The sequence below is a fragment of the Athene cunicularia genome (genome assembly GCF_003259725.1).
Source record: "Athene cunicularia isolate RWA chromosome 3 unlocalized genomic scaffold, athCun1 chr3_part1, whole genome shotgun sequence".
Taxonomy (NCBI): Eukaryota; Metazoa; Chordata; class Aves; order Strigiformes; family Strigidae; genus Athene; species Athene cunicularia.
In genome coordinates this window covers 7,929,824-7,954,843 of record NW_020799097.1, presented here as the reverse complement: position 1 = coordinate 7,954,843, position 25,020 = coordinate 7,929,824, and the positions used below count along the sequence as shown (strand labels likewise).

The following is a 25,020-nucleotide window of genomic DNA, read 5'->3' as shown; positions in this document are numbered from 1 at the left end:
TTTTTCTTCAGCTCACCAATTTCTCTTTGAAAATTATTTTAATGGTATTTTTGAGGCAAAACATTTTAATATAAATTTTTAATTTTATTGAGACTGATCTTTTTTATAGTTTTATAACACTGTCTTGCATTAGAAAGGCAAAACCAATCAGTCTAACTCAAAACCCTAGGAAAAACTAGGGAAGCTCTATTTTGTCCACCTTGTAGGTAAGGTTATTTTTAACCTGAATAGTCAAATTATCAGTTTTTAAGTACCTTCTATTTAATAGTTCCTTCAATCACTCGTTTAACAAAAAAAGTCAGGTTTTATCGATTGAAGACATTAGCCTGACTGTACAGAAGGTCAGTCTAAAGAGAAAGTCTTGTGTCATAGTTCACAGTTTACTATGAACTTAGCTCATAACTGGAGATCTAGCAACCACTAGGGTACACTAAAAAGTATTTAACATAATTAATTATACCATATGAGTCTCAAGCTTGATAGTCAAAGGCATTAGCACAGCTGCTATAAAACATTCACAAAAAAAAAAAAAAAATCTATGAATTTGTTATTTACTTCCAAGGGAAAAAACCTATACTTTAATGTTTCAGTGTGTTTAAAATTACAATTAAAAATACTGGCAGCCTCAGAAACTTGGAGGTGTTTCTTCTTTTGAAATCACCCACATATGACGGTGGCTGCCAAAATACTGAAGAGTTAAATACATATTCAGATCAAGCCATAATGGCTCCATAAGAATTTTTTTTTAGTAATGTATCTGTAGGCATTCATACAAAAATATATTACAACGTAAACTGACATTAATGCATTACTCCAGTGGACAGCAGGCTATCGCCTAATTCCTTAAATATACACACTGAAATTTATAATGAAAGATTAAAATTGCAAAAATTCTCTTTTTGTCTCCCTCTATGGAAACACGATGATAATTGGTTCAGTGATTGGAAAGCCAAGCCACAGGCTTCCTTTTCTTGTTAGCACATCATCAGAAAGACTATTCATTGGAAACTGTAAACATTGCTGCTGAATTAGTCAGGAAAATCCCTGATTTACCACATATCAGCATTCTCCGCAACATAAGTAGGAGTAGAACAAACCTAACATATTTTCTAACAAAGTCAAGCAGACAGGCTGCTGTAGAAAAGGATAGGTCTATGCTTAAATGCACCAAGTGAGACAAAAAGGATTACATTTAATTTTTAGTGCTGTGATATATTATCGGGGGTTTTGGCAGGTCTTTAAATACAAAATTGACATTTCAATACTCTCCATCTACACAACAAGGATGGTAATTTCTTCTTTCTTTACATGCCCTTATTCACGTAAGTTTAGACAGCAAGTTCAATGAAACTGCCTTTACTACAAATATGAAGAGGTTCCTACAATAAAGGACCTCCTAAGCAGTTTCATAATAAAAATCAAAACAAAAGTAGTGCTCAGGGTATGCTCACACTGTAACCTACCAAATTAAAAAGCTCTTGTCAGTCTTTCAAAAAACAGTCAGCTACCAAACACTACGGAAAACTCAAATTAAGAGAGCACTGCATGGGCTCACGGAAGATGCCTGTTCCATCCTGCATGGAATTTACACGCAAATCTGCTTTTTACAGTGCTGTACTTAAAATGTCCCATATTCATCTCTTCATGTCTTCCAAAAGAGATGTTTCTCTTCAGAAGCAATTAAGCATTTTTTTTAATTAGCTTGCAGCAGGCCAGCATCTAATCTCAAAGTCAGACCAAACACAATCCTATTCATATAGCAGCACCTGAAAATAGATTTGCAGATCAAACTGTCTCATCAGTTAGGTGTGCACACTCCATAATCGACCAGTTAATGCCTTATAATGTGCTACCATCTGTGATTAATGGCATCCACAAGCATTACTGCTGAAATTATTCAACAATACTATTAATGCTGAATACATTACAGAACACAGATCACTTTCCCAATATTATCATGCCTATGATTACAGTGTTGTAAAAGCTTTTATTAAAGAATTATATTTATGGTTTCAGATATTTCAGGAGCACTGGTAGGGATAGGAGTGATGGCATTTTTAAATGCTGATTTCAGTTATAAAATTCACAGGAATGCACAAGGTTTTTCAATAGGTCACCAGTATAGCCAACGAACGTGCTCCAACTCCTTGAAGCTGTGACTATCTCATCAGCTAAAAATCAGCATTTTAGATTGGAATCAAACATCTATTTTTCTTATTAACTTATCTATTTCCTTTTTTTTTTTTTTTTTTTTTTTTTTCCTCTTCAATATCCACCGGTTTGCTGAAGATGTTAAAGCGTTTGTCTGTGGCCAGCCTCTTGGTAACGTCCCTGAGAAACAACCGCAGCTCTCTCAATGTGTTCTCTTCCTGGTCCTCCATTCGCTGCTTTTCTGCTTCTGACAGCTCACGGGCAGGACACGGCAGTGCAAGAGGAAGAACTTCCAGAGCACGAAGAGCTAGGAAAAAAAACCAAGAAGTCAGACAATGGAAATACTAACAACACAGTGGCTCTTGCAATTATGCCACTCTAAATTTCATTATATATGTAATCTGCCTCATTGATCTATCACTGCACCCTTAACCCCACAGCTCTCCATTTTCCAAAGCTGACAACTGTAATGCACAAAATTTATTCTGGGCACCGATTAACACTGTCAAAAATTAATTACACTAACTGACATTTACCCACACCTTTTGAAAAAGGAAAATCACAAAATAAAACATTCAGATCACATTATTATTGGTTTTACTGTAACTTAGTTTACCAGCCTGTTTCCTTCTTGGTGGTGGCATTGCTGCCTCATCAAGAATTAACCCTTTGAAAAATCGCAATCTGTCTTCTTCACTTGGTCTTTGAATATAAAAAACCTCTTCATACTGGATTCTGAAAATACATTTCACCTAAAAAAAAAAAAAAGCCATATGAAAACTGATCTCCCACTCAAAAATACATGATTAGTGACCATATTAAAATACTAGCCAAAATTTTCCAAATTAGCCACAGGGTAGAAGATAGTAAACTCTACCAGAAGCTGTGTACACAGCCTAGGGAAAACAAACATTTGTAATTCTCACTGAATTTTCTGTAAGAATTAAACTTGCAGGAAAAAAATTGGAACTCCTCTCCCCCATCCTGAGCCTCAGAAGACGTAAAGCAACACGTTAGGCCTTTAGACTAAATATGCATTTAATTATACTGAAGTAATTTGTCAAAGTGAACAATTGACAAAATGAACAATTTTGTCTTCTCAGCAAAGTAGCATGGAGATTATGAAAATTGGTAATACGGACGTACAACCCTCATTAAAGAAAATTACAAACATTTAATTAATATTACACTTTCAGTTTAACATATTTTAAATTAAGTTAGAAAACCGTTGAAAACAGAATGTTTTCATATGATCAAAGCATTCTGAAGAGCACATACGTTCCTAACAATGCCTCCTTCCACAATAAACTTACCTCTTCAGGCAATTCACTATACATGGACTCAGAGGTAGACAGTAGAAATATAGGGGAGAAAGATGGTATATCTTGCAGCAAAGTTAGAAAAGTAGCTCTCACAGTTTCACTGACAGCTTCCCACCAATCACCAATATGAGGCATGTAAACAATACTTGGTACTGTTCTTCGAGCTTCACGAAAGATCTAATTAAAAGAAACAGTGGCATTTAAACTAAGAAACTAATTGTTATTATCATTTATGAGTAATTAAATTCCTATAGACTACAAAATAACTCAAGATTGTGGTATTCTATATACAAATGTTTCAGTAAAATAAAATTATCTAAAGATAAAGGCTTTCTAAACAAGTGTTTGTGATTGTTAGCTGTATCATTCAATTATTTTATGTCAATCTGCTAGGGAGACTACAAAACAACTGCTTGTCATATGTTTTAAAAGCTTTCTAAGACAGAACAATTAAGATTAAAATTAAATTACTTTGCAATCCATGCAAAATTCACCACAAGCTTTTTTGAAACCAAACACATTTAAATTTAAGTCAATGAACCTAGAACCACTGCGCACCAATTCATACACAAGCTAATAAAATGTAAATCAGGAACCAAATACCTAGATTAAGTTTACTTGACATTAGGTATGTGACTGAGGGGGCAAGTTAAAAATGTAATTACTCTAGCTAGCCAACAGAGAAATCTCAATTGCCCTCTAGAGACCCCTTTCTTTTAAACATGAAAATAGAAGGAGCCTATGAAAACCTGGCTTTTAAGTTACATTCCAGTTAGCTGCCATCATACTGATGCAACTAATCTGTTCCAGAACTACATAATTTACTCGTTACAAGAGAATCTGAAGTGTCACCTGTGCACATGATTCTTCAGGCGTTTTGGCACTGACTGAATAAAGTGCTGGCAGATCTAGCCTGTGTACAGAGAATTTTTCAAGAGTGTGCAATAATGCTGGAGCAAGGTGCGAAGTCTGACCCGAACCTCTCTCTCCAGATAGCAGTAATCTTGGTCTGTAAGAGGTTGGCTGGTGATAAGCTGACCTGCAACACAATGATAATTATAAAATACAATTAATATGCCATGTTACCAGTGGATGGATATATAGAAGATATTTTAGAATCCAAAGGACTTGCCGTAATAGGGAATAGTTTCAGTCTAAAAGGATTCAACTAACTCTACTATACCTCAACACTATTCCAAGTCTCAGTAATTCCAGCTTTGTCTGTTCTTTGATTTCACAACAATTTAATTCAAACTCATCTGTGTACAGCTATGCACATATGCATGAAAATTTTTATTGTAACTGCTTTATTTAAAACCAATTCCTTGATCATATAAAAAGACTTAATGGACTTCCAGTTAAGCTATCTGTCTAATTGGATCTAGTTCAGTCCTAACTACTAAAGCATTTCTTCAGTAGCCTCAGGAATCCCAGGTCAATCCATTCATCCCTTAAGTGCTACCCAAAATACCCAAGAACCACCTAACATTTCAATAGTTCATTTCTTTAAGAAACAGGATCTGAAGTAGGACTGAATAAAATCACTATTCATCTTCTCTTCTAGCATATTCATACACTTCTGTTTAGCTCTCCAGACAGAAGAAAAATTTTAAAGGAAAAGCTGCAAAGGTAAACTTATTTTGTTTTTTCCTGTTGAAAAGAAACCCTAAGGAGTCCAATATGAGGATTTTTGGGGGCCTGTCTTTGTCTGGGGGGTTTTTGCCCTGTTCTGGGGATGAATGAGACGTGAAGAGAGAATCATTACATTCTTGCATTAAAAGTATTTTCCAGTTATATAAATTGATTATGAAACAATATTTTAATTAATTTGCATTTTCTCTTATTAAGGCGCTTTTATCTGCACATCAGTCAGTTCAGGCAGTGGAACAAGACTGGCTGGTTTTATTTCAGGTTAAATATTTTGTAACCGCTATGAAAATAGCTGACCTTTGCCTTTTCAGTTCTGGTGATGGTGGTTACACTCACAGATACCAATCAAAAATGCTCAAAAAGATAGATTAAGGCAGGCTTACATACTTAAAAAAAATAAACATACTCTTCAAGATTATTTTATTTAGATATACATCCACACAACTGTAGTTGGTTTGGTTTGGGGTTCCCCCTCCTAATCTCACAACAAAATCTTAAATTCATCATTAAAATACTTGACTATGTACCTCAAACTATTTGAACTTAAATCTTTATTTTTAAGCTTGGATTTCCATAAATGCTGTTCTGGTATTACTCTTCAGCACAGAAACTTTAGCGGTTTTCCACAAGATGGCTCTACTAAACATCGCTACTACTGAACAGTTTTCTTAACTTCATTTTTCTTTATTTAGCAAAATCACTGCAGAACACATCACATGAAGTCGTCTAAAACCGTTCTTAATACAAAGCAAAGAAACGTCAGTGTATTATCAATAATTACTGTAGCCAGTTCAATTTATACAGGAAAGACTCATCCAAATTTCGCACACAATTTTTAAATTCCCATTTTCCTGAAACTTTCCATGAAAAAAGAATGGGAAAAAAAGATGTTAGAAATGCTGAATTCATTTAATTATATAATGTATCCACATAGCTGCATACACTGAAGCTCAACAATACTTTAGACCAAGAAAAAGCAAACAATCCTTCCAAAATATTCCTACAAACCTCTCTTACCAGTTCTTAATCTTTCTAATCAAAATGGCTTGTTAACATTCAGAATTACTGTTAACATCCTTACTTCTAAGCTACACCTGTCTGTTTCCAAATATTTCTGATTTCTGTGTCTGGGATGTGACCTTTCCTAAGACCATTCAGATATCTAAAAACTCTTGTCCATACACTTACATGTTTATTTCTTTACAGAACACTATTGCCACCACAAAAGCAAAATATCATTACTGTTTACTCTCCTGATGTAAGAATTCCATGGTTTTATCTATTTGGGTATATGCATTTAGAGAAATACTTACATTGTAAAATGAAGGTAGGGTTTATGTATAGCAGCTGATGACTGTTTCTTTGGTGATCCTGAGTGACAGCTTGTCTCAAAAATTGATGAAGCATTCTCATCTTCACTACCATCTAATATTAGACTTGGTACATCTGTTCCAAGAAATGTATTAATTAGAACCTTATCACTTCTAAGTACACGCACAACAAACAAGAATAGACATTACGATTTTCTTCATGTAAATTATAACACATTTTCAAATGTGGAAAAAATGAGTTAAAACTGTCTAAATATCAGAATATGTACTTATTACTTCAAAAGCAAACCCAAATTTAATACTGTATAAGTCTAATCTTAATTACAATTTTTTTTAAACCATCAAGCAGAACAACTTCGCCAATACAACAAATGTTTAGCTTGTTATAAAATGCTTCCTTTGGTTTTATTTCACAGCTAGAGGTTTTTCAAGGGCAAAGTTATAAAATCTGTAATTCTTCAGACTATATAGAATTTTGTACTTATTTATTTGTTCTAAGTGCCCAAATTTTTTACAGGTGTACTTCTTCCAAAATTATTCTCAGCATGACTACCTAGACAATGTATCTTTATGAAGAATTGTTTCCCACCCTGATAATCTGCCAAATAATGTAAAATTACTTTTTATGAAAATCAGTTCATTTCATCCCATGTTTATATACTATACCTTAACCTATTTTAATTCCTTTGCTAATATAGTAGCATAATGAACTGAAGTACTTTCTATATAGCCCTTCAGAAACAACAAGCTAAAAGAATGATTACATTCAAAAGACAGACTGCAGGGACAAACAACTGCAAAAAATACAAATACAGCACTAAAACAAAACAACCAGTTGGCAGCTGAAAATCAGGTACAGCTAAATTAGCTACCAGAGTTGCAATGGGATTAAGAGTAGACCGCTGAGATTTGATAATAGGAAAAAACTGCAGCAAGATCTTTATTTGCCCCAGTAAAGGGGTTTAGTTGGCGTTACCCCCACACAAGCCACTCATTCTCATTCCCATGGAGAAATCGGTTTGCAACAATGGGATGAATATGGTCACAGCCACTCAGCTGTACAGTAAGAGCAGTGCAGAGGCCAGGTCTCCTGAGGACCAAAATGCTCTGCGATAGATGGGAAGATTTCTGAGAGCAGTCCAGTCACTGCAGCACACTGCTGTTCAGAGCAACCACCAGACATCCTAACAGTAGCTCAGGCTGGCCACAGCCACTTAGAAAAATAAACTGCTGTGAAATGAAATTGTGAAATACAGAGATCGAAGTGTTATTCTCAAATATACATGATTTGCCTGATTTACATGAAGCCATGGCACAGGTCCTGCTACACTGATCAAACCACCAGCACAGGGCAAAGGAATCAATTTCAAGCCAGTATTAAGTGTTGAATGCAGACACCATCTAAGGGCTATGCATCTAGACACACGGTCAGAGGGAAAACTGTTAAAAGACAACAAAGGTTCCCTTAGTTGGCTGTGTGAAGCAAGAAACTGGATTCAGAGTAGGCTGGGCAGGAATATTATTCCATTGGTATGGGATGAGGACATGCCACATCCCTTGGCAAGGCATGATGCAGTCACACACCTGATAGTCATTCCTCAAGGGGCAAAGATAAAAAGGGTTTGCAGATCCCAATCACTGACCAAAAGCTAGTCCACAGCAAGAAAAAGCAGTTCAGAAGCTGCTGGATATTTTGCTCTGGGCAAGGGTAGAGGCCTTCAACCAGATATAGGCCTCCTCACTCTTGGCTCACTGCAGTCCCTAAACAGGCAGAATTTTTGCTATACTGAATGTAGGCCATAGGCTAGGTCCTGTGCTCAGGCACTGGACACAGCTTTCGCTTCATAAAATATAGAATTATTTTAAGAGGCAGCCCATTTTTCAATCCCAAGCATCAAGCCTCTGTGACATCCCTGTGACACCACTGAATTACAAGTAACAGGAGTCATTAGCGAACTGCAAAGACATGTAGAAAACTAGATATGCAGACTGCAAACACACCAGTAAGCATCTGCTATAAGTCTGGCTCTGAATTCAAGAAAACCTGAAGCCCTAGTGTGTAATCTACATTTGTATTTAAAATCATTGTACGTGGAAGTGGATTTTGCTGTTTCTAACACAGATTAATATTATCTTCAGTATTTTCTTGAATTTAAGGGGGTAAAAAGAAAAAAACTAAGGTACAGAGGAAATGTTAAAAGAAACCTTAGTTCATGTATCTTCAAAATCTATTATCTACATTTAAAGTAGCCATAGCAGCAGAACTACCTAATAAAACTACTGTTTAAATCAGTAAATGATTCCAAACTCACTTTGTTAGCAACAAAGAGAAGTAACAAATAGAAACGTAAAGAATGTAGGCGAAAAAAATATTCTGAAGTAGAACTTCACAAAGACAGGGACGCTTAATTCAATTCTTCAACAATAATGACAATCTTTAAATTGGGCATTACCAACAGGTTAACAGTATACAGACTTAAGCATCTTAAACAACTTTGGTTATGAGAGCCTAATATGACCACGGGAGCCTAAAACAATCTAGCTGCAGCTGCAAACCAGCTCACTTCCCCCTACCCACCACCACACACTCCCAGGCCCCACCTCGTGCCAACTCCAACACTTGTTAAAGACTCCATCTATCCCACAGTCAGCAGAAAACTAACCCGACAAAAATACATCATTATTGGATGAGTCTGCTGGCTAAAATGGTTTAACAAAAGGCCTGACGTACTAAAGTAAGTGGAACGGAGAGCACAAAAATGCACAGCTGGGCTGGAGGAAATGCAGCAGCCAGCACAAGGATCAGTTTAAGCTGGCCTGGGCTGCAGTCTGAAAGCATGCTCTGGAATAGAAATGCAAAGAAAGTCATGGCTGTCACAGATTTACTTTATGACTGGGCTATTTCCAAGTTAATCACGCACAACCACAAGTACCGTTTACATAGTTTAAGGGGTGTGGGCAATCCCAGATAAGAACGATATAAAATAGAGTGTCAGAAAAAGTAGGTATCAAAACCAACATATCTTGTTCAACATTTAACTTCCAAAAAATGACCAGGATAACTATTTAAGTACATCTCAGAGAAGGGCTGAGTAAAATAAACCCAAAATCTATTGAGTCACTGCCAGTCAAAATAATCAGTTACATTCCTTCTTATTCCCTGCTTCCTCAACGCATTCACATCGCTCCCACCCCAGCAGGGTTCTGGCATACATCTGACCCCTCATTGAGTTGATTTTACTCACTAATTTGGCAAAAAACTAACTTGACAAAACAGCAAATAGTTCTCCACTTGCTAAGCCAGCAGAATCAACTCAGAGGATCAGCAGTGCATCAGGCCAATTTAAAGGGGAGGGAAGCCTCAGGACTTTCTCCTTAACCAGTAGATGACCACTACATAGGCTCAGGTATCTCAGCTAACCAGTGTCTCACGTGCTGAGCTGCAAGCTCCCCATAGTACTCACTCCTCTGCCCAGCCTGCTTCTGCATCAACAAGCAAAGGACTGGGGACAGCCGACACTCAGGACAGGAGCACCAATGTCAGGTCCTAACACACTGAGCAACATTATGTCACTATTTTCTTTTGTTCTGCCATCTGACTATGCCCCATTATTTCTTGTATTTAAACTGTAAATTACTCGGGGGTTCTCATTTTTTTCAGGTGGCACTTGCAGCTATGGAATCTTGGTCTATATATACAGGTCATTTTATTAAATTCCGCAGAAACCTGGAATCAGCAGAAGGAATTACACAACATGCAAGCAAATTGTATTTACCTATTAATAACACTGAACCAAATATACATCAGGTTTAAGGCTAGCAATACAGAAAAAGCCAGCTGAAATATTTCCAAACTGAAACTGCAGTCACAAAAAAAAACCAAAACGCATACCTTCACTTTTGTCACCCTGGCTAAATTCAGCATGAGGAAACACTTTGTGTAAAACCTCAAGAAGTTTAGTGAAGGTACGTTCCAACAGTGGTCTGATCACAGGAGATAACGCATGTCCTGAAGACGTCACGGCACGTTGGGAAGCAGGCACAATATTCTGCATTGCATGATAAAAATCCTGCGCACTGAGAACTACTGAAGAAACATCAAGCTGTAGTTTCTGACTGCTCACGTAAATCTGAGGATAGCGTCTTCTCAGGGCAATCAAGGCAGCCTCAGTGCAAAGTGCTTTTATGTCAGCTCCACAGTACCCTAGTGCACACAAAAACAAAAATATCTTCCATGAAACAGCATTGCTGTGCTACATATATTTCAAACATGCCTAAAGCTAAAAACAATCAGTAATACTTAATTGTCAAGGTCCACAAAGCATCTGCCAAAAGGTATCAGTCATAATCCAGTGACAGTGTTGTGTACCATGTACAGGTATATTGAAATATAGTAAGAAATTAATTCCACACTGAGGTTAAAATGACCTACGTTTTCCCTTTATAGTGCAATATACAGTGTATTTTCAGCCCAGGGTTATAGGTCTGTCATCACTTTCTTCTTCCTTAATATTGTCTAAAATATGTGTGCAATTTTAACTGGCTAGCCCCTCTCCTTTTTTACTTTAATATCTACATGAATATATTTTTTAATAGCAAAGTAATTTTGTTTTACCAGATGAACAGCAATGACTTTAAACTTTTACAGACTGAGAAAATGAGCAGTATAAAGAAAAATGTTTCATGAGTAGAATATGGAAGAGATGAAATCTGTTAAAAAAGCATACTGTGGAGTCCTGGAAAAAATGTGACTTTTACTATCAAGAAAAATGTTTCAGGCTTTTTAGAGTTTCATAATTTTACTAATATAACTGAAACAGTAGAAAAACTATTAAAAAGCATGGCAATTTTAATTTAGCCTAGCTTCATAAATATCTACAGGTGGCTACCTATAATTGCTTAATCATCATTACTGAAAAACACAGATCTGGTAATTATGAAATACAGAAAGACTTAATACCGCTGTGTCCTTTGCAGTACTAATGGTCTGGGGGGTTTCTCCAGAGCTAGAAATTAGATTTCCATTTTTTCTCTATCTCTCAGCAAGAGACATTAATATGCCACTGTGTTTTGTAGCACCATGGCTCCATCTTTCAAAAAATGTAAAACACTATACCAGTGGAAAAACTCTTTGAGAGAGATACAGTCACTATAGGAAAACATGTTGCACTGAGGTATTGCCACATAAAAGTTCATGGTTTTACAACGAAGTGTTTATAACAGCTAATTAATCAATTCTTTAGCTAATTTATTCTTAATCAACCTTTTTTTAACCATACATCCTCTTCCCCACCAGGTCTTACACCATTTGTACTTTTTCTACTCTTTTTTTTCTATTGGTCTTTTGGGAGCACCGAGTCCCAAAACTGAAGCCTGGCTTGTTTCTCTCTCTTTACCCTCTGACGTTTTCAGTGCTGCTGGCATACATATTTTTACAAGATCCATACAGCAACAAGGAACAAAGCTGATTAACACACACAGTGTTGAAAAATAAATAAGGGAACAATTAATATGGAAAATAGACAATTTTCCATCCCCAACTTTCAGATATATAAATTTGGGGGATAATAATAAAATATACCAACTTATCAGCTATAAAGGTGACTTAAATCAGCTGAGACTCAAAATTCCACCCGTTTCTCATATATACTTGAAAATAATTTTTGAAAAGCAAAAAAACCCACACAGATGGAAGATCACCATAAATATCAGTCTCCTCCTGCAACTTTAAAATTAAGCTTTGTAATTTTATAAAAAGGTTAATAGCTACAATTACGTAGATGAGCACACACTGTGACTGTTATCTAAAAAAGTATGTAACAATTCACATTTACAAGTTACATTGAAATAAATACACATAACATTTGAAGTATGTTCAAATACATCCACTGTATTAATCAATAGGCAACTAATTATTTTCTACACTAAGATTATTTTTTTTTAACTAACCCCCATCACAAAATCAAAACCATAGAGGCACACTCCATCAACCATGTGAACCCATCAGACAGTAGCTAGACGTGCATCACAGAAATCAAAACCGAGGTTTTTCCTCTAAATTCTGCTTTGTTCTTTCACTATCAAGTATCACATTCCCATTTAAATTAAACAAAAAATTCTGGGGGGCACTAACCCAAACCTTGAATCAAAGATGCGCTAGAGATATACAGCATCCTGAATGCCTGTCATCTTAAAAACTGTATCTTTGTAACAAAAGATTCAACAGCTCAGGAGCTATATCCTTTCCAATTTTTCTATTAATAAATGCTGTAATATCACTTTCTAACAGTCATTTTAATCACCGCTTGTACATCTCCAAAGAATTGCAAAATTAGGAAATAATAGCCTGTAGCCTATTTTTAAAATTAAATTCTCAGGTGATCAGATACACAATTAGTCTCCATTTCTACTTTTCATTTCTCAGGAGCAATTACATTTGAAGACTAATAATTGGTGTCTCTTTTTGAGGGACTCTCTTGTGCATACTGTACATCCATTTCAGTGACAGGAAAACTGCAAAAATCCTGTATCTTGCAGAACAGTAAAGAGCTTTTTATTTCTAAGTAAATGCACACTGATTAAGAGGAAGAAAAACATGAGTAAAGTATTGTCAAAGCAAAATAAAATATATCGTGCCAACAGTAAATAACCCGAATTTATTTTTGCCCAAATAGACACTATAATATAAAACCAAGGTTCAGTGCATTTGCTTCCATTTTTGAAGCATCTCACAAAGGATGTTCAAGTTGGCAGGCAAAATGTACTGACACACCTTAACTTAGCACAAAAATAGGTATTCCTGTCAAGTCCCCCCTATTCTACCCATCACCACCACACTCCACTAAACATTTTCTAAGTACCACTTTCAAAGAGTGGGACAGCAAACAAGTGGATTCCCATATAGGTTTCCAAATAAGGCACTTCGATCACTGAAATGTTAAAGCCATACTCTTCAACCTCTACTGTGCAGAAATGGTCCTCTTTAAAATTTATTCTGCCTACTATCAACCCCAAAAACCTACAACAAACTGCTGGGTAAAACATTTAGGTGAGCACTTTTGAGCACTTCTTCCAATTTATGTTGTGCAACTCTCTAAAACTCCTAAAATAGACTGAAGGGAAAGGGAGTTAGTGAACAACTTAGCACGATGACAGAAATGAAAAATGGGGTTTTTTTTAAAATGTGAAAAACATGGAACACTAATGCCAAAACTTTCCCCTCTATCATTACATTAGGATGCAAAAGGAAAATCTAACAAAGTATCACTTTGCCACAAAATGCTCCTGCAATAACAAGCACAGAATAGAGTATTTCTAACAAGCATCTTGAGCATGATGGTTTGCTTCTTTACAATTCTATTTAACATTATTTAAATAACTCCTATTACATTGTAAAAAGATTCATCTGCAAGATGAGAGAGAAGGAATTCACACTTTTTCAGTTACTAATAGGTTTTATTTCCTCCAAGACTGAGTTAATAGATAATAGTCTCTCTACCTACAGGAAGTTATCATTCAGAACAATGAAATAAGCACAAGAAAGGATTTATAAGGTTCAGGATATCTGGGGCCCATCTCCAGTGAGCAGAAAAAAACATAATAATTACTTGTTGTTTATTGAAGGTACTAATAAGACATCAGCGTGTGGTCTTCTGAGCAATTCTGTTCTCTCCCCAAGCTGCTTCACTTTGTCTCACACACATTGCAGTGATGCGGCCATTCAGTGAAGTGGATTCTTTTAATTCTCACATACATAGAAATCTCCTAAAAGGTATGTAATCTATAACACCTGGGACAAAAATCAACCCTCAGGAAATAACCTATTTTTTGTAAGTCCTGGGGCTTTTCCCTTCTAATTTCTTTATAATTACACCCCTGGATCTTAAAAAGTTCTGAGTCGCACATACATCTCCTTCCCCAAAGTCATTTACTTTGGTAGCATTTCAGCAGTTTTCTTCATTAGAATCCATACGCTTGTAGTTAAGTGTTGCCAAGTTTGCTGAACTGGAGAGAGGTATAAACCATGCTGTGCGAAAAGCCTGTTGAGACTAGGCAGCTTTTACTCTGGGGGAGAGGAAGTGTTGTTTGGGGGGCTGGGGTGTTGTTTGTTTGTTTTTAAAGAAAACCTGTACACAGAAGGAGATAGCAGACCAGTATATACTGTATCATATGACAAGTGTGCCAATGAGTCCAATTTGTAATGGCCACAAACAATCTGGGAAGTCTGTTTAAATAAATTAGTTGCTGCAGATTTAACTTACAGAAATGATGAAGCAATCTCAAGATGAAGAAGATAAACAAGGCTTACTTCAGCTGTCTTAAAGAGTCCTTTTAATAGTCAAAAGTTTTTAATCTTGGATGTATGGGAACATATAAATTCCAAGATGCAGAATGGAGACAATCAAGTGCACAGTAGTTGGACAGTAGGAAAGCCAAAGAAAACAGAAAAGGGTATTTCTTTTTGTTAGCTGACTTTTCCACAGAACTGACAGGCTTTATTGAGCACAAAGAATGTCTTCCAATCAAACCTACAAAAGGCTTTCCCTATGGTCTGAAATTTTCAAATACATAATTGCGTTCTCAATGCAAAAATATGGTGAATTTTCAAAGAAACAACTGGGTTTTAACCCATCTATTCCCCTCTCTCCCACTAAGCAGCACCATGTCCTTGCACAAATCAAGCAGAATTTACATGAAATGGGTTTGGCACATGCTGTCTTATACCCGGCAAAGCTTAAACTGGAGTTTGCTGGATAGTTATGTTTTCTCCTCACCAGAAGATGTTGAGGTCTTTGTACATCAAAAGCGGAGGGATGCTGCTTCGATGATAGATGTCCCTGTGGATGAAGAGGATAATTCGGATGTACTGTAGCTGACTGAATGGACTGATGTTCAATTTAAAGTTCTTTTATCTCTGATGATGGATTCCAATGCACAGATATTTGAGACTGTCCTTTTTCTGAGAACTTCAGTGCTTGTCCAAGCAGATGACTGACAGAGGATGGATCTTTGCATGACAAATTGTTGAGAAGAGATTGTGGTGTGTGTTTTAGGGTCATTTTCTCTGTTAAATTCACTATAAAAATATTTGAGTTTATTTCTGATTAGCTTTTAAGCAGCAGGTTTATCTTGAACAACCATTCTCCATTCAGTACAGCAGGTCTTTGGGCGCTCCAAAGGTATAATTAATGTACTCATGGTGTGGTGCTTTTTTTGTCCCCTGCCTGCATCTACCCTTTGAGGTTCTGTGCTAGCAATCTGGAAAAAATTTCATCTTTAGAAAGGCTGGTTAGTTTGTTGGATTTATGTCAGAGGAGAGCATGCCAGTCAGTAAAAACAAAAACAAACAAACAAAAACCCCACACAAGTACTGATTTTTTTACCCCCTCCCTAAGTAGACAGAAAAAAGCCCCAAGTCTTCCTATCTCATTTGCAACATACTACTTTAATGGGAAGATTACCTAAAGATTCTAATTTCCACTTCATATTGCTTCTCTGAGGGTATGCATCCTATATAAGGACAGTGGCGTTACAGAAAGGAAACATGACTACTTTCAAACGACTACTAGCTACTCATTTTGTGGTTTAGTAAGACAGAAGCATATTTTGTTATTACAAAAAGAGTGTTGTTGAAAGTTTAGAAGTTGAGAAAGGTAAAAATAATAAAACATCCTGATACATTGAACACACCGTCAAAGTTTTACACAGAAAAGAAAGGCACCTATAGTAAAAGTACTAACATTGTAATACTCACCAACACATTTTTCAGCCAGTTCTCCTAAGAAAGGATCTGACAACTTGGGGTTCCAATCCCTGGTATGAATTTGTAAAATGTGCTTTCGTGCCTGACATTTAAAAAAAGGAAAAAGAAAAAAAAGAGAAAAAAAAAAAGGGAGAGATCAAAATTAGCAAGTCAAATTCACATCATAGTATTTTAGACAAAAAAATTTTCATGTGAATATAAAGCTATTTTACCTGGTTTTGATGTCACCGAGATGCATAAAATAGAACTTAGCACCTAAAAGTCTCTCAAGAGCAAAGGTTTTCCCTTCTTTTCTTAGCAGTAATTTTTTCAGTATATCAGTTACACATTTTAACTGCTGTTTAATCAACAACATTATTATACATGAACTGATCAAAACTCATGTTTTATTAGGAATTATAATTTTATAATTTAATTTTTAATTGCTGCATCTATGATTAAAAGCTCCTACTGTCAATTGCCTCACCAATTAATTTATTGCCAAGTAGCACAGTACATACACATGAACTCCAAAACTATTTCATTTTAAAAATCTATAGAAGCCAAATACACCTACGAATATGCAAAGTACTTTAATTTTAAATATAAATTAATGAAACATTATGGTTGAGTTTACAGAATCTAGGCAAGGAACAGAAATGTTCCTGTTGACAATATATTAACATCTGGCTTTGTGTGTACAATTTTTGAGTTTAGCAGTCTACAGGATAATAAAGCTGTTTTCTCTTAACGTAACTTCCAAAACTCCAAGTTGGTGCTCATTATACAAATCCATATAAAACTACAGTTTTCAGATCAGAAATTCAGTTAAATGAAAACAATTTACACATCTGTTTAGTTTTAACTATATTCTGAAGACTTGAAGTTCAATACAACTCTATGTGCGCAATGTGTTTTTATTAAAAATGTCTTCCTAAAATTAAACATTCTTACAAGTTACAATGCATATTTTTATTTCATGAGATTGGTTGTCAGGCATTCAGATGTTTAATATACTAGAAATGTTTATTAATAAATCTCCTCTGTAAGGTTTACCTTTTGATCAGGCAAGTTGAAAAGAAATTCCCTGTCAAAGCGACCAGGTCTCCTGAGTGCAGGATCTATAGAATCCAGTCTGTTCGTAGCACCAATTACAACTATTTCACCTCTATTATCCAGTCCATCCATGAGGGCAAGAAGAGTAGACACTATAGAGCTAAAAGAGTTTTCAAAAACAAGAATGTGTAGGGAACACTGCAAGAATTATATTTTTTTTTCAACTGCAACATTCATAATTTCAAAGAAACCAGTTGCAAAACTGTTTCAAGCCTCAAAGCAAAAAGGAACCCTGTATATCTGTATTATACTTAGTGTTTTGACTCCAGTAAGGATTACATCAAATTAAAACTTCCTCCTTTAAAAGTTCTGAGGAATGTGAACTCAGGAAGCCATTTGCTGCACTTCTGAAAAGTTCTCTTCCATTAACAGTGTATGCATCATCCTGTTTAGAGCAACCAGGCAGAAGAAAGGTGCATCAAGACAAAGCCACATGTTCCCATAATCTAGTCCGCTGGCCCCAAAATTTCCCTCCTACGCCCCCTTAGCTGAGTGGAGTGAGATACACACACAAATGCCACCACCTATAGCATCAAAGATACAAGTGCATTGCCATAAAAAGCATGGCAGAACTGAGATTGAAAGCAGCCAGGAAAAGTTTCAGTCAGCAGTAAACTGTTGTAAAAAATGTTTTTAAAAAAATGACACAATAGCAACTTAAGATAGATTTGCACACCACACCATCCAGAATCAAAATGATAGGAGTGTCCAGTTCATTCATAGAACATTAAAATTCATCATTTTAGAATACAATTCTTTTTCAACCAGCTATTCTATTGGGCTGATAACAGATAACCTGTTTACTGTACAAAACCAGCAACCAAAAAGGCAGGCTGTGGAAATCCTGAAGTTAATAATGTGGCTGAAGGGTAATGTCCACTGCAGTTCAATTCTCAGCAAATTACAATCTGTCTGAAGAACTGAAAAGATTACTTTTGACACCAAAAAAACTCAACAATCCTTTCTAGTGTAAGTGAGTTTACACTAGAAGAACTCAAATCCTTTACTTAAGACAAAGTAAAAACCTTTCTTGTGAACTAAGTAAAATTACACTTGAGAGTTTACCAAAATAATGCAGCATATACCAAGATAATGGTAGCATATGAGAAAAATTACCTGTGAATCTGATCTTGTCTACTAGAACGAACTGGAGCCAAGCCATCTATTTCATCAAAAAAGATTATAGAGGGTCTCATCAAGTATGCCTAGTATGTTAGAAAAAAAAAATTTTAATTCCCTGTTAATTCATTAATCCATCAAGACTGAAAACTGTTTGTTTTTATTACAAAGCATTAACATGCTAAACTAACACATATACTGAGACAACTTTGTTAAATAGTGTATAGTCTGAAAATAAAACTGGATTTTCAACTACAGTACTGTTTCAAAGCAAAAAAGACTGCATTCTCCTTTGAATAAGCAAGATGGCACCAGTGTATCAGTTTTACTGTGTGCTGGAGAGATTAAAGACAAACTGACACCTTATACTCAGTTACAGAAAACAGTATCTTAACTGCTCATAATCTGTTTGTTTAGACATCTGTGTCTGAAAACAGCTTTTGTTTGAGTAACTGTGTTTCACTGCTTTATGCAACTCTCTCTTCTGCCCATCATCTTCCAAGCCAAATAAGGACACACCACTGATGAAATTCTGCATCTTCCTCTATATAGCATTTATCTTGAACATGCCCGTCAAACTCAAAGTTACTGATTTATTTTTTTTTCCCCAATTTTTACACAAACTACTTTGTCTGCTTCATTAATGGACAAGTCAAGAGACTTCTCAGTTTTCAGAGCAATAAAAACTGTTGTCACCATTCCTCTATTTTTTTTTCATCTAAATATATAATTTGGACAAATCCTGTCCAATCAACAAATATTTACAGATATTTAGTTTCAATTGCAAGTAACTTTGCCTAAAACACACAAAAAAAAAGCAACATACAGAGAAATTATAGGAAAAATATGTATTTTCATCTAACCTGATCAAAAAGGAGTCGAAGCTGGCGTTCAGATTCACCAACCCACTTACTGAGACAGTCTGCTCCTTTCCTCATAAAGAAAGCCACCTTTTTGTCTCCTTGACTGCATTCATTAGCTAGAGCTCTAGCTACCAAGGTTTTACCTGTTCCAGGAGGACCATAGAATAAACAGCCCCTGAAGATAAATGGATCAACACAGTCACAAACTTATTTTATGTCTCCTGAAAAACTCCAAGTCAAATTTTATAATGAAGACAGGGAGCCTGGAGAAGAAAGACTGAAGTTCTAATATTATTATTTGGTGTACTGAACATGACTTCACAAAAATCTAAGAGGTTTTTTATGCTTTCAAATCAGTAAATCTTTGCTTTGTAGAGAACATAAATCAAAGGCATATTAAGCTTCCAATTAATTGTTTTACACTAGTTAAATGCCTCCTCGAATATTAAATCTTAGGTAATATTTGAATCAGAGTTTGTTACTTCTTTGGAAAGACGTACTGCCTTTAAATGACAAAAATACCTCAAATTTTCCAATTTACTTAGTTTATGCGTACCTGTTTACATCACATAGCAAGATACCTAATAAATATTAAAACCATAACATAACATTATTGAGATTACTTCTATAAAAGAAACATCAACATTTAACTTGATTTAGTGAAATATTTGATAACATAATGGAAGAAAAGTCAAGGTGCTACTAAACAGAACATTTGAGAATTCTTTCTTAGACTAAATTACAAAGTTTACCTTCCTACCACAAGAAAATAAACTAGATTTTTGTAACTCTTCATCCCACTTATTACATTCTGATAGACAAGCGGGGTAGCAAACACGTAAGTCTATTTGAACTGTAAACACTTCAGGGAAAGAATCAATCTCCTATGTGTTTTCAAGTGACACACTCTTCAGAGCTTAATAAAATAAAATACAACAATAAGAGTAAGTACACCTACCTTGGTGGCTGAATTTTGAATTTTTCAAATATTTCTGGGTAGAGAAGAGGAAACACTACCATTTCCTTAAGTGCAAGGATATGATGGCTCAATCCCCCTATACTATCAAAACGCACCTTAGGAAAAAAAAAACAAAGCAGAGAGAACATATATTGTAACAGCTTTCCACAAAAGTACCTTTACTTACAAAATATTTAACAACAAATTCCAAACAATACTGCATTGATCAACAGGAGTTTCCTGAATTTTGAAAGCATAAAAAAAAAGTTGGACAAGTCAGCTCTTGGTTGCCTACATAAGGTTTATTTGGTTCACAGGTTAACTGTGCCAGGGATGCGTGGACACAGATTCAGCCTAAGTCTGAAGAGCATTTTTAAGTTTAGGCATAGCATAACATGAATATAGCCAAAGTACTTCTAGAGAGTGGTTCAGCTCTAGTAATAACTCAGCAGCTTCTGCACAACACACACCATAAGCTCATGCAGATCATTGCTCCTGAACAGGCACAGGGCCCACATGGCTAGCACTGAGTTAACCAACCCAAGTGGTCAGTACTCCTGTTTTTGGCACTACTTAGCATTATCCCAGTTTCTACTATTACAAGTAATCACAAAATTACTGTAAACAAAGAAATATAGTTGGGCAATTGATATTTTGGCTTGATTTATGAGAGGCTGTTGTGAATTCTGCTTATACATAATTGGGGGAAGGAAAATAAAAAGTTGTAACAAAACCTACCGATTTATCAACAATCATAGGGTCAACATCAGCCAAACTTGCCCCAACTTTCACACGTTCTCGCAGGATTCCACTAGCTAAGTCCTCTGCTCTAAAGTTTAAAGGCAGGCACCTGTTCAACAACAAAAAAAAAAAAAAACACCAAATAGACATTGTTTTGTTTTGATCATTTTGCTGGAACACAAATAATCAAGATATTAAATGCCCTCCTGCTATCTAAAGAGGCAACCCTTCTGGACTGATAAGGTAATCCAAGATAACCCTTTCATTGTGGTAATTATTCTTGTATATCTGGAAGTTCCTTAAATATAAAGATAGCTTTATGGTTCCATACAGATATTTCAAATCTGGAGAACTAGGCTGTAACAGACTATTTTAAATAAATGCTGAAGAAACAACGCTGACCAGAATAACAGGACACTCTCCAGTGCCAGCGATGAACTGCCTAAATTTAGTATGGTAAGAAAAAGATTAACAGCACAAGGAAAACAGATTTTTTAAAAATATAACTCACTAGAGTCCAAAGGAAAGAAATAAAAATATTTCTTGCAGATCATCCATAACTTACATCCACCTGTTCCAGCTTCTTAGTGTACATAAAGAAGCTTTAAGGCCCTACACAGATACTACATCAAGTCAAATACACATATAAAGGGAGGAAGAAAGGTACCAGTAAGATACAGGTTACACCTGGAACTACACTTTTGGTACTTGTACGTCACTGGAATTCCTCAGGATGGAAAAGAGAATGGTGTGGCAGACACGAAGAGATGGAAGATGACAATATGCTTTTTTAAATTTTCTGTTCAGTATTCCAACTACTGTAATCTGTGGCAGTATGTAAATCTACTGATGTACATTATAGACCTTCCACTTTTAGGTAACTGGTAAATAAATGTAAGGTCAAAAAATGTGTTGAGGGTGCAGAATGCACATATTATTACACAACACAGAGCGAAGAATAAGAGCTAGTATTTGGAGTACAACTGAACTAACTAGGACCAAGTAACACCAACAGTAAGAATCTGTTTTAACCAACAGAAATTGTTTGTCTTATATCCCAGCTGAATCAAACAGATATTCTTATCTTTCCATCTTTTTAACACTATTGTTAATTATCTACTCAAAAGACTTCAAACTGTATGTTAATATAGAAACCAGCAGTCCTCCTAAACTGTGTCTGCAGATAATTACAGGCAGACTCAAAAAAGTCTGCAGAACTGGTAGAACATTACAGAATAATTCTGTTTATTTTCTGATGAACAATAAAAATCAAACCCTCCTAAAGTCCAAGCATGTTTTCATACCTATTTCTTGCTCTGGCCATGCTTTTAGATTTTCTTCTTTCAAAACGTTCTTCATCTGAAGAAGTTGTATCACTGCTGTGAATGGCATGCTTCTTTCTCCTATTGAAGTTGCAAAATAAACAAATAACTCAGTCCTTTCTGCATTAGAATTGCATGTTTTCATTCTTTGATAAAAACAAAATTGAAGCAGCAAGTACAGTAATATTCAGGCTTGAGATGTATGCAAATTTTAGTTTTATTAGGTATCAAAATAATCTGGGAGTGGAATATCTTTTACTGTACAGGGATATCTGACAAACATGAGCATTACTAAAATAGTAGATCCCATAAGACACATAGTTCAGTTTATGTTACCTCAGCAAATGTGACTGAGTATTCAATCAGTAAGCTGCTTAAGTTCATAAGGCAGCAGTTGTACGTAGAAAAGCTTCAAACCACTGCAGCCATCTCCAGTCTAACAGAAATATCAAGATCTCCTTACTCAGTTTGATGCTTCCCTTTAAATATTCTTTGGAAAAAAACCCCTATCCTTCCTAAAGTATAAGCTCTCTTTTTATGAGGTCATTAATTCTGAACATCAGAACAGTTTCACAAAAATAACTGTAGCATAACTTCTGATCTGAATCTAAATAAAATTACTATTCAAAGTCTGCATGAACCTCTTATTTTAGTATGGCAGTATTTCAAAAACTGAGTATTTCCAAAATATTAGAAAATGCACATCTGTACAAAAAAGCATTCAGCTCAAAAAAAGTCGGCACTTTTTTTCACAGAATCGTCTAGGTTGGAAAAGACCTTGAAGATCATCTAGTCCAACCATTAACTTGACACTGACAGTTCCCAACTCCACCAGATCCCTCAGTGCTGGGTCAGCCTCTTCAACCCCTCCATGGATGGGGACTCCACCCCTGCCCTGGGCAGCCCATTCCAATGCCCAAAAACCCCTTCTGGAAAGAAATAATTCCTGACATCTAGTCTAACCCTGCCCTGGCACAGCTTGAGGCCATTCCCTCTTGTCCTGTCGCTTGTTACTTGGCTCAAGAGACTCCTCCCCCCTCTCTGCACCCTCCTTTCAGGGAGCTGTAGAGGGCCAGGAGGTCTCCCCTCAGCCTCCTCCAGACTAAAGCCCCCCAGTTCCCTCAGCCGCTCCCCAGAAGACCTGTGCTCCAGACCCTGCCCCAGCTCCGTTGCCCTTCTCTGGACACGCTCGAGTCATTCAACGGCCTTTTTGGGGTGAGGGGCCCAATACTGAACACAGTTTGCATGACAAAGTTGGCGAGTAGTAAAAGTTCATGTATTTTTAGTGAATACAGTGAGCTGCATCATTAGAATGAACATGATAACGTAATGACTAGCTGGTTTTTTGCTAAAGGATAACACAGTCAATCAGTTTTACTGTTCAGTAACCAAAAATTGGGTACATTTTAAAACACATCAAAGAGAATATCATGCACTTTGCAAGAATTTCATGACAATGTCCTGACAAGAAGGGATAAAAAGAGACTGCAGCAATAAGCATGCTAAAACTGAAGGGATAATGGCTTTTACACTCTGTATCTTACTACAAGTACAAATCTCGAGACTATCCAACAATTATAACATTTAAGACAAAAAAAAAAAAAAAGCTCTGCAAAATCAAATGCTTTTATTTATATTACAATGAAACTTGGAGAATCATAAGATTCTGCTATTATTTTATTTACTTTTAATATTTTCATTATGCCATTAAATTGAGCAATAAAACAAGCGTTTCAGCTGAGACTAGCATTTGTTTACTTAGATTCTGTTCATGGACAGATTTATGTTTTTGAAGTTTTAAATAAGTTTATTTTTTTAAAAAAAATGTATTGAGCTCTGGTCTCAGTTAAGTTCTGTTAAATAAAGCCTATTGACAGTTTCCAAGACAACTTGGTGTATTCCAGACATTTCTGACACAAAAGGTAAGAGTCAAAAGTTACTCTTGGTAAATAATTTATTAAATTGATTGTATTACTTGGATAAAATCTGAACTGGAATAAAACAAAAAACATTACCCCAATTGGTTTATTTTTGTAGAATAGAAAGGGTATACTTATTAAACTGCTGCTTTGGATTTAAACACTAAATATAAGACAGAAACAGCTACGGTGTATAATGCGCAACCCTCTTTCTGGTACTTGCAGCACACCTCTTTCCATTCTGTTTATCACAAAGCTTCTACAGTTGTTATGAAATGCTACAAAATTATTTTTTGTATGCTGATCAGGAGCTGAACTTAAGATGCAATGCAAGACCCACACACATGTGTCAACGTACAACTCACTCAAGAATGTTTTGAAGATCAAAAGCTAACAGAAATGTACTGAAGGAAAGCAAACATCTATGTACCAAAAGACTGACATTTACCTGATATGGCTTCTTCTTGCAGGAGATCTATGAATATCGAACAGTGTATTTTCTCTCTTTTTTTGATGAGCTGGCACTGAGTAAGAGAAGTTATAGGTTTGTAACATCAATTGCAAAAGAATAATAAAGTAAGCTAAATGCAGCACAAAAGTCCTAGATTATTGCTTTACCAATAATGTTATCACTGGCTTCTCTAAAAGCTCTAATTAAGAAAAGAACTGGGGGGTAGAGGGAAATCAAACCTCTTGTGCTTTATTTCACTATTACCATATCTGGCTTGATAAAGTCATGGGAATTCCACCTTCAGTCTCCTCAAATCATCACAGCTATGGCTATTA

The 25,020-nt window shown here is 35.8% G+C and overlaps 1 protein-coding gene across 3 annotated transcripts in view; it reads right to left on the bottom strand.

Moving 5' to 3' along the window:
* The window catches only part of ATAD2B (ATPase family, AAA domain containing 2B), a 77,958-nt gene that overhangs the window by 30,032 nt on the left and 22,906 nt on the right, over window positions 1-25,020 (bottom strand). For 2 of the 3 annotated variants that reach the window (XM_026844992.1, XM_026844994.1), the window contains exons 8-21: window positions 24,683-24,758; window positions 22,298-22,396; window positions 20,991-21,102; window positions 20,253-20,368; window positions 19,295-19,469; window positions 18,429-18,517; window positions 17,253-17,412; window positions 16,209-16,299; window positions 10,347-10,658; window positions 6,437-6,569; window positions 4,326-4,512; window positions 3,465-3,650; window positions 2,768-2,903; window positions 2,262-2,458 (exon numbers count right to left, since the gene is read on the bottom strand). In XM_026844992.1, the coding sequence (XP_026700793.1) occupies window positions 2,262-2,458; window positions 2,768-2,903; window positions 3,465-3,650; window positions 4,326-4,512; window positions 6,437-6,569; window positions 10,347-10,658; window positions 16,209-16,299; window positions 17,253-17,412; window positions 18,429-18,517; window positions 19,295-19,469; window positions 20,253-20,368; window positions 20,991-21,102; window positions 22,298-22,396; window positions 24,683-24,758 (2,069 nt within the window). The remainder of the gene's footprint in view (window positions 1-2,261; window positions 2,459-2,767; window positions 2,904-3,464; window positions 3,651-4,325; window positions 4,513-6,436; window positions 6,570-10,346; window positions 10,659-16,208; window positions 16,300-17,252; window positions 17,413-18,428; window positions 18,518-19,294; window positions 19,470-20,252; window positions 20,369-20,990; window positions 21,103-22,297; window positions 22,397-24,682; window positions 24,759-25,020) is intronic. The other variant, XM_026844993.1, reaches the window with a different exon arrangement.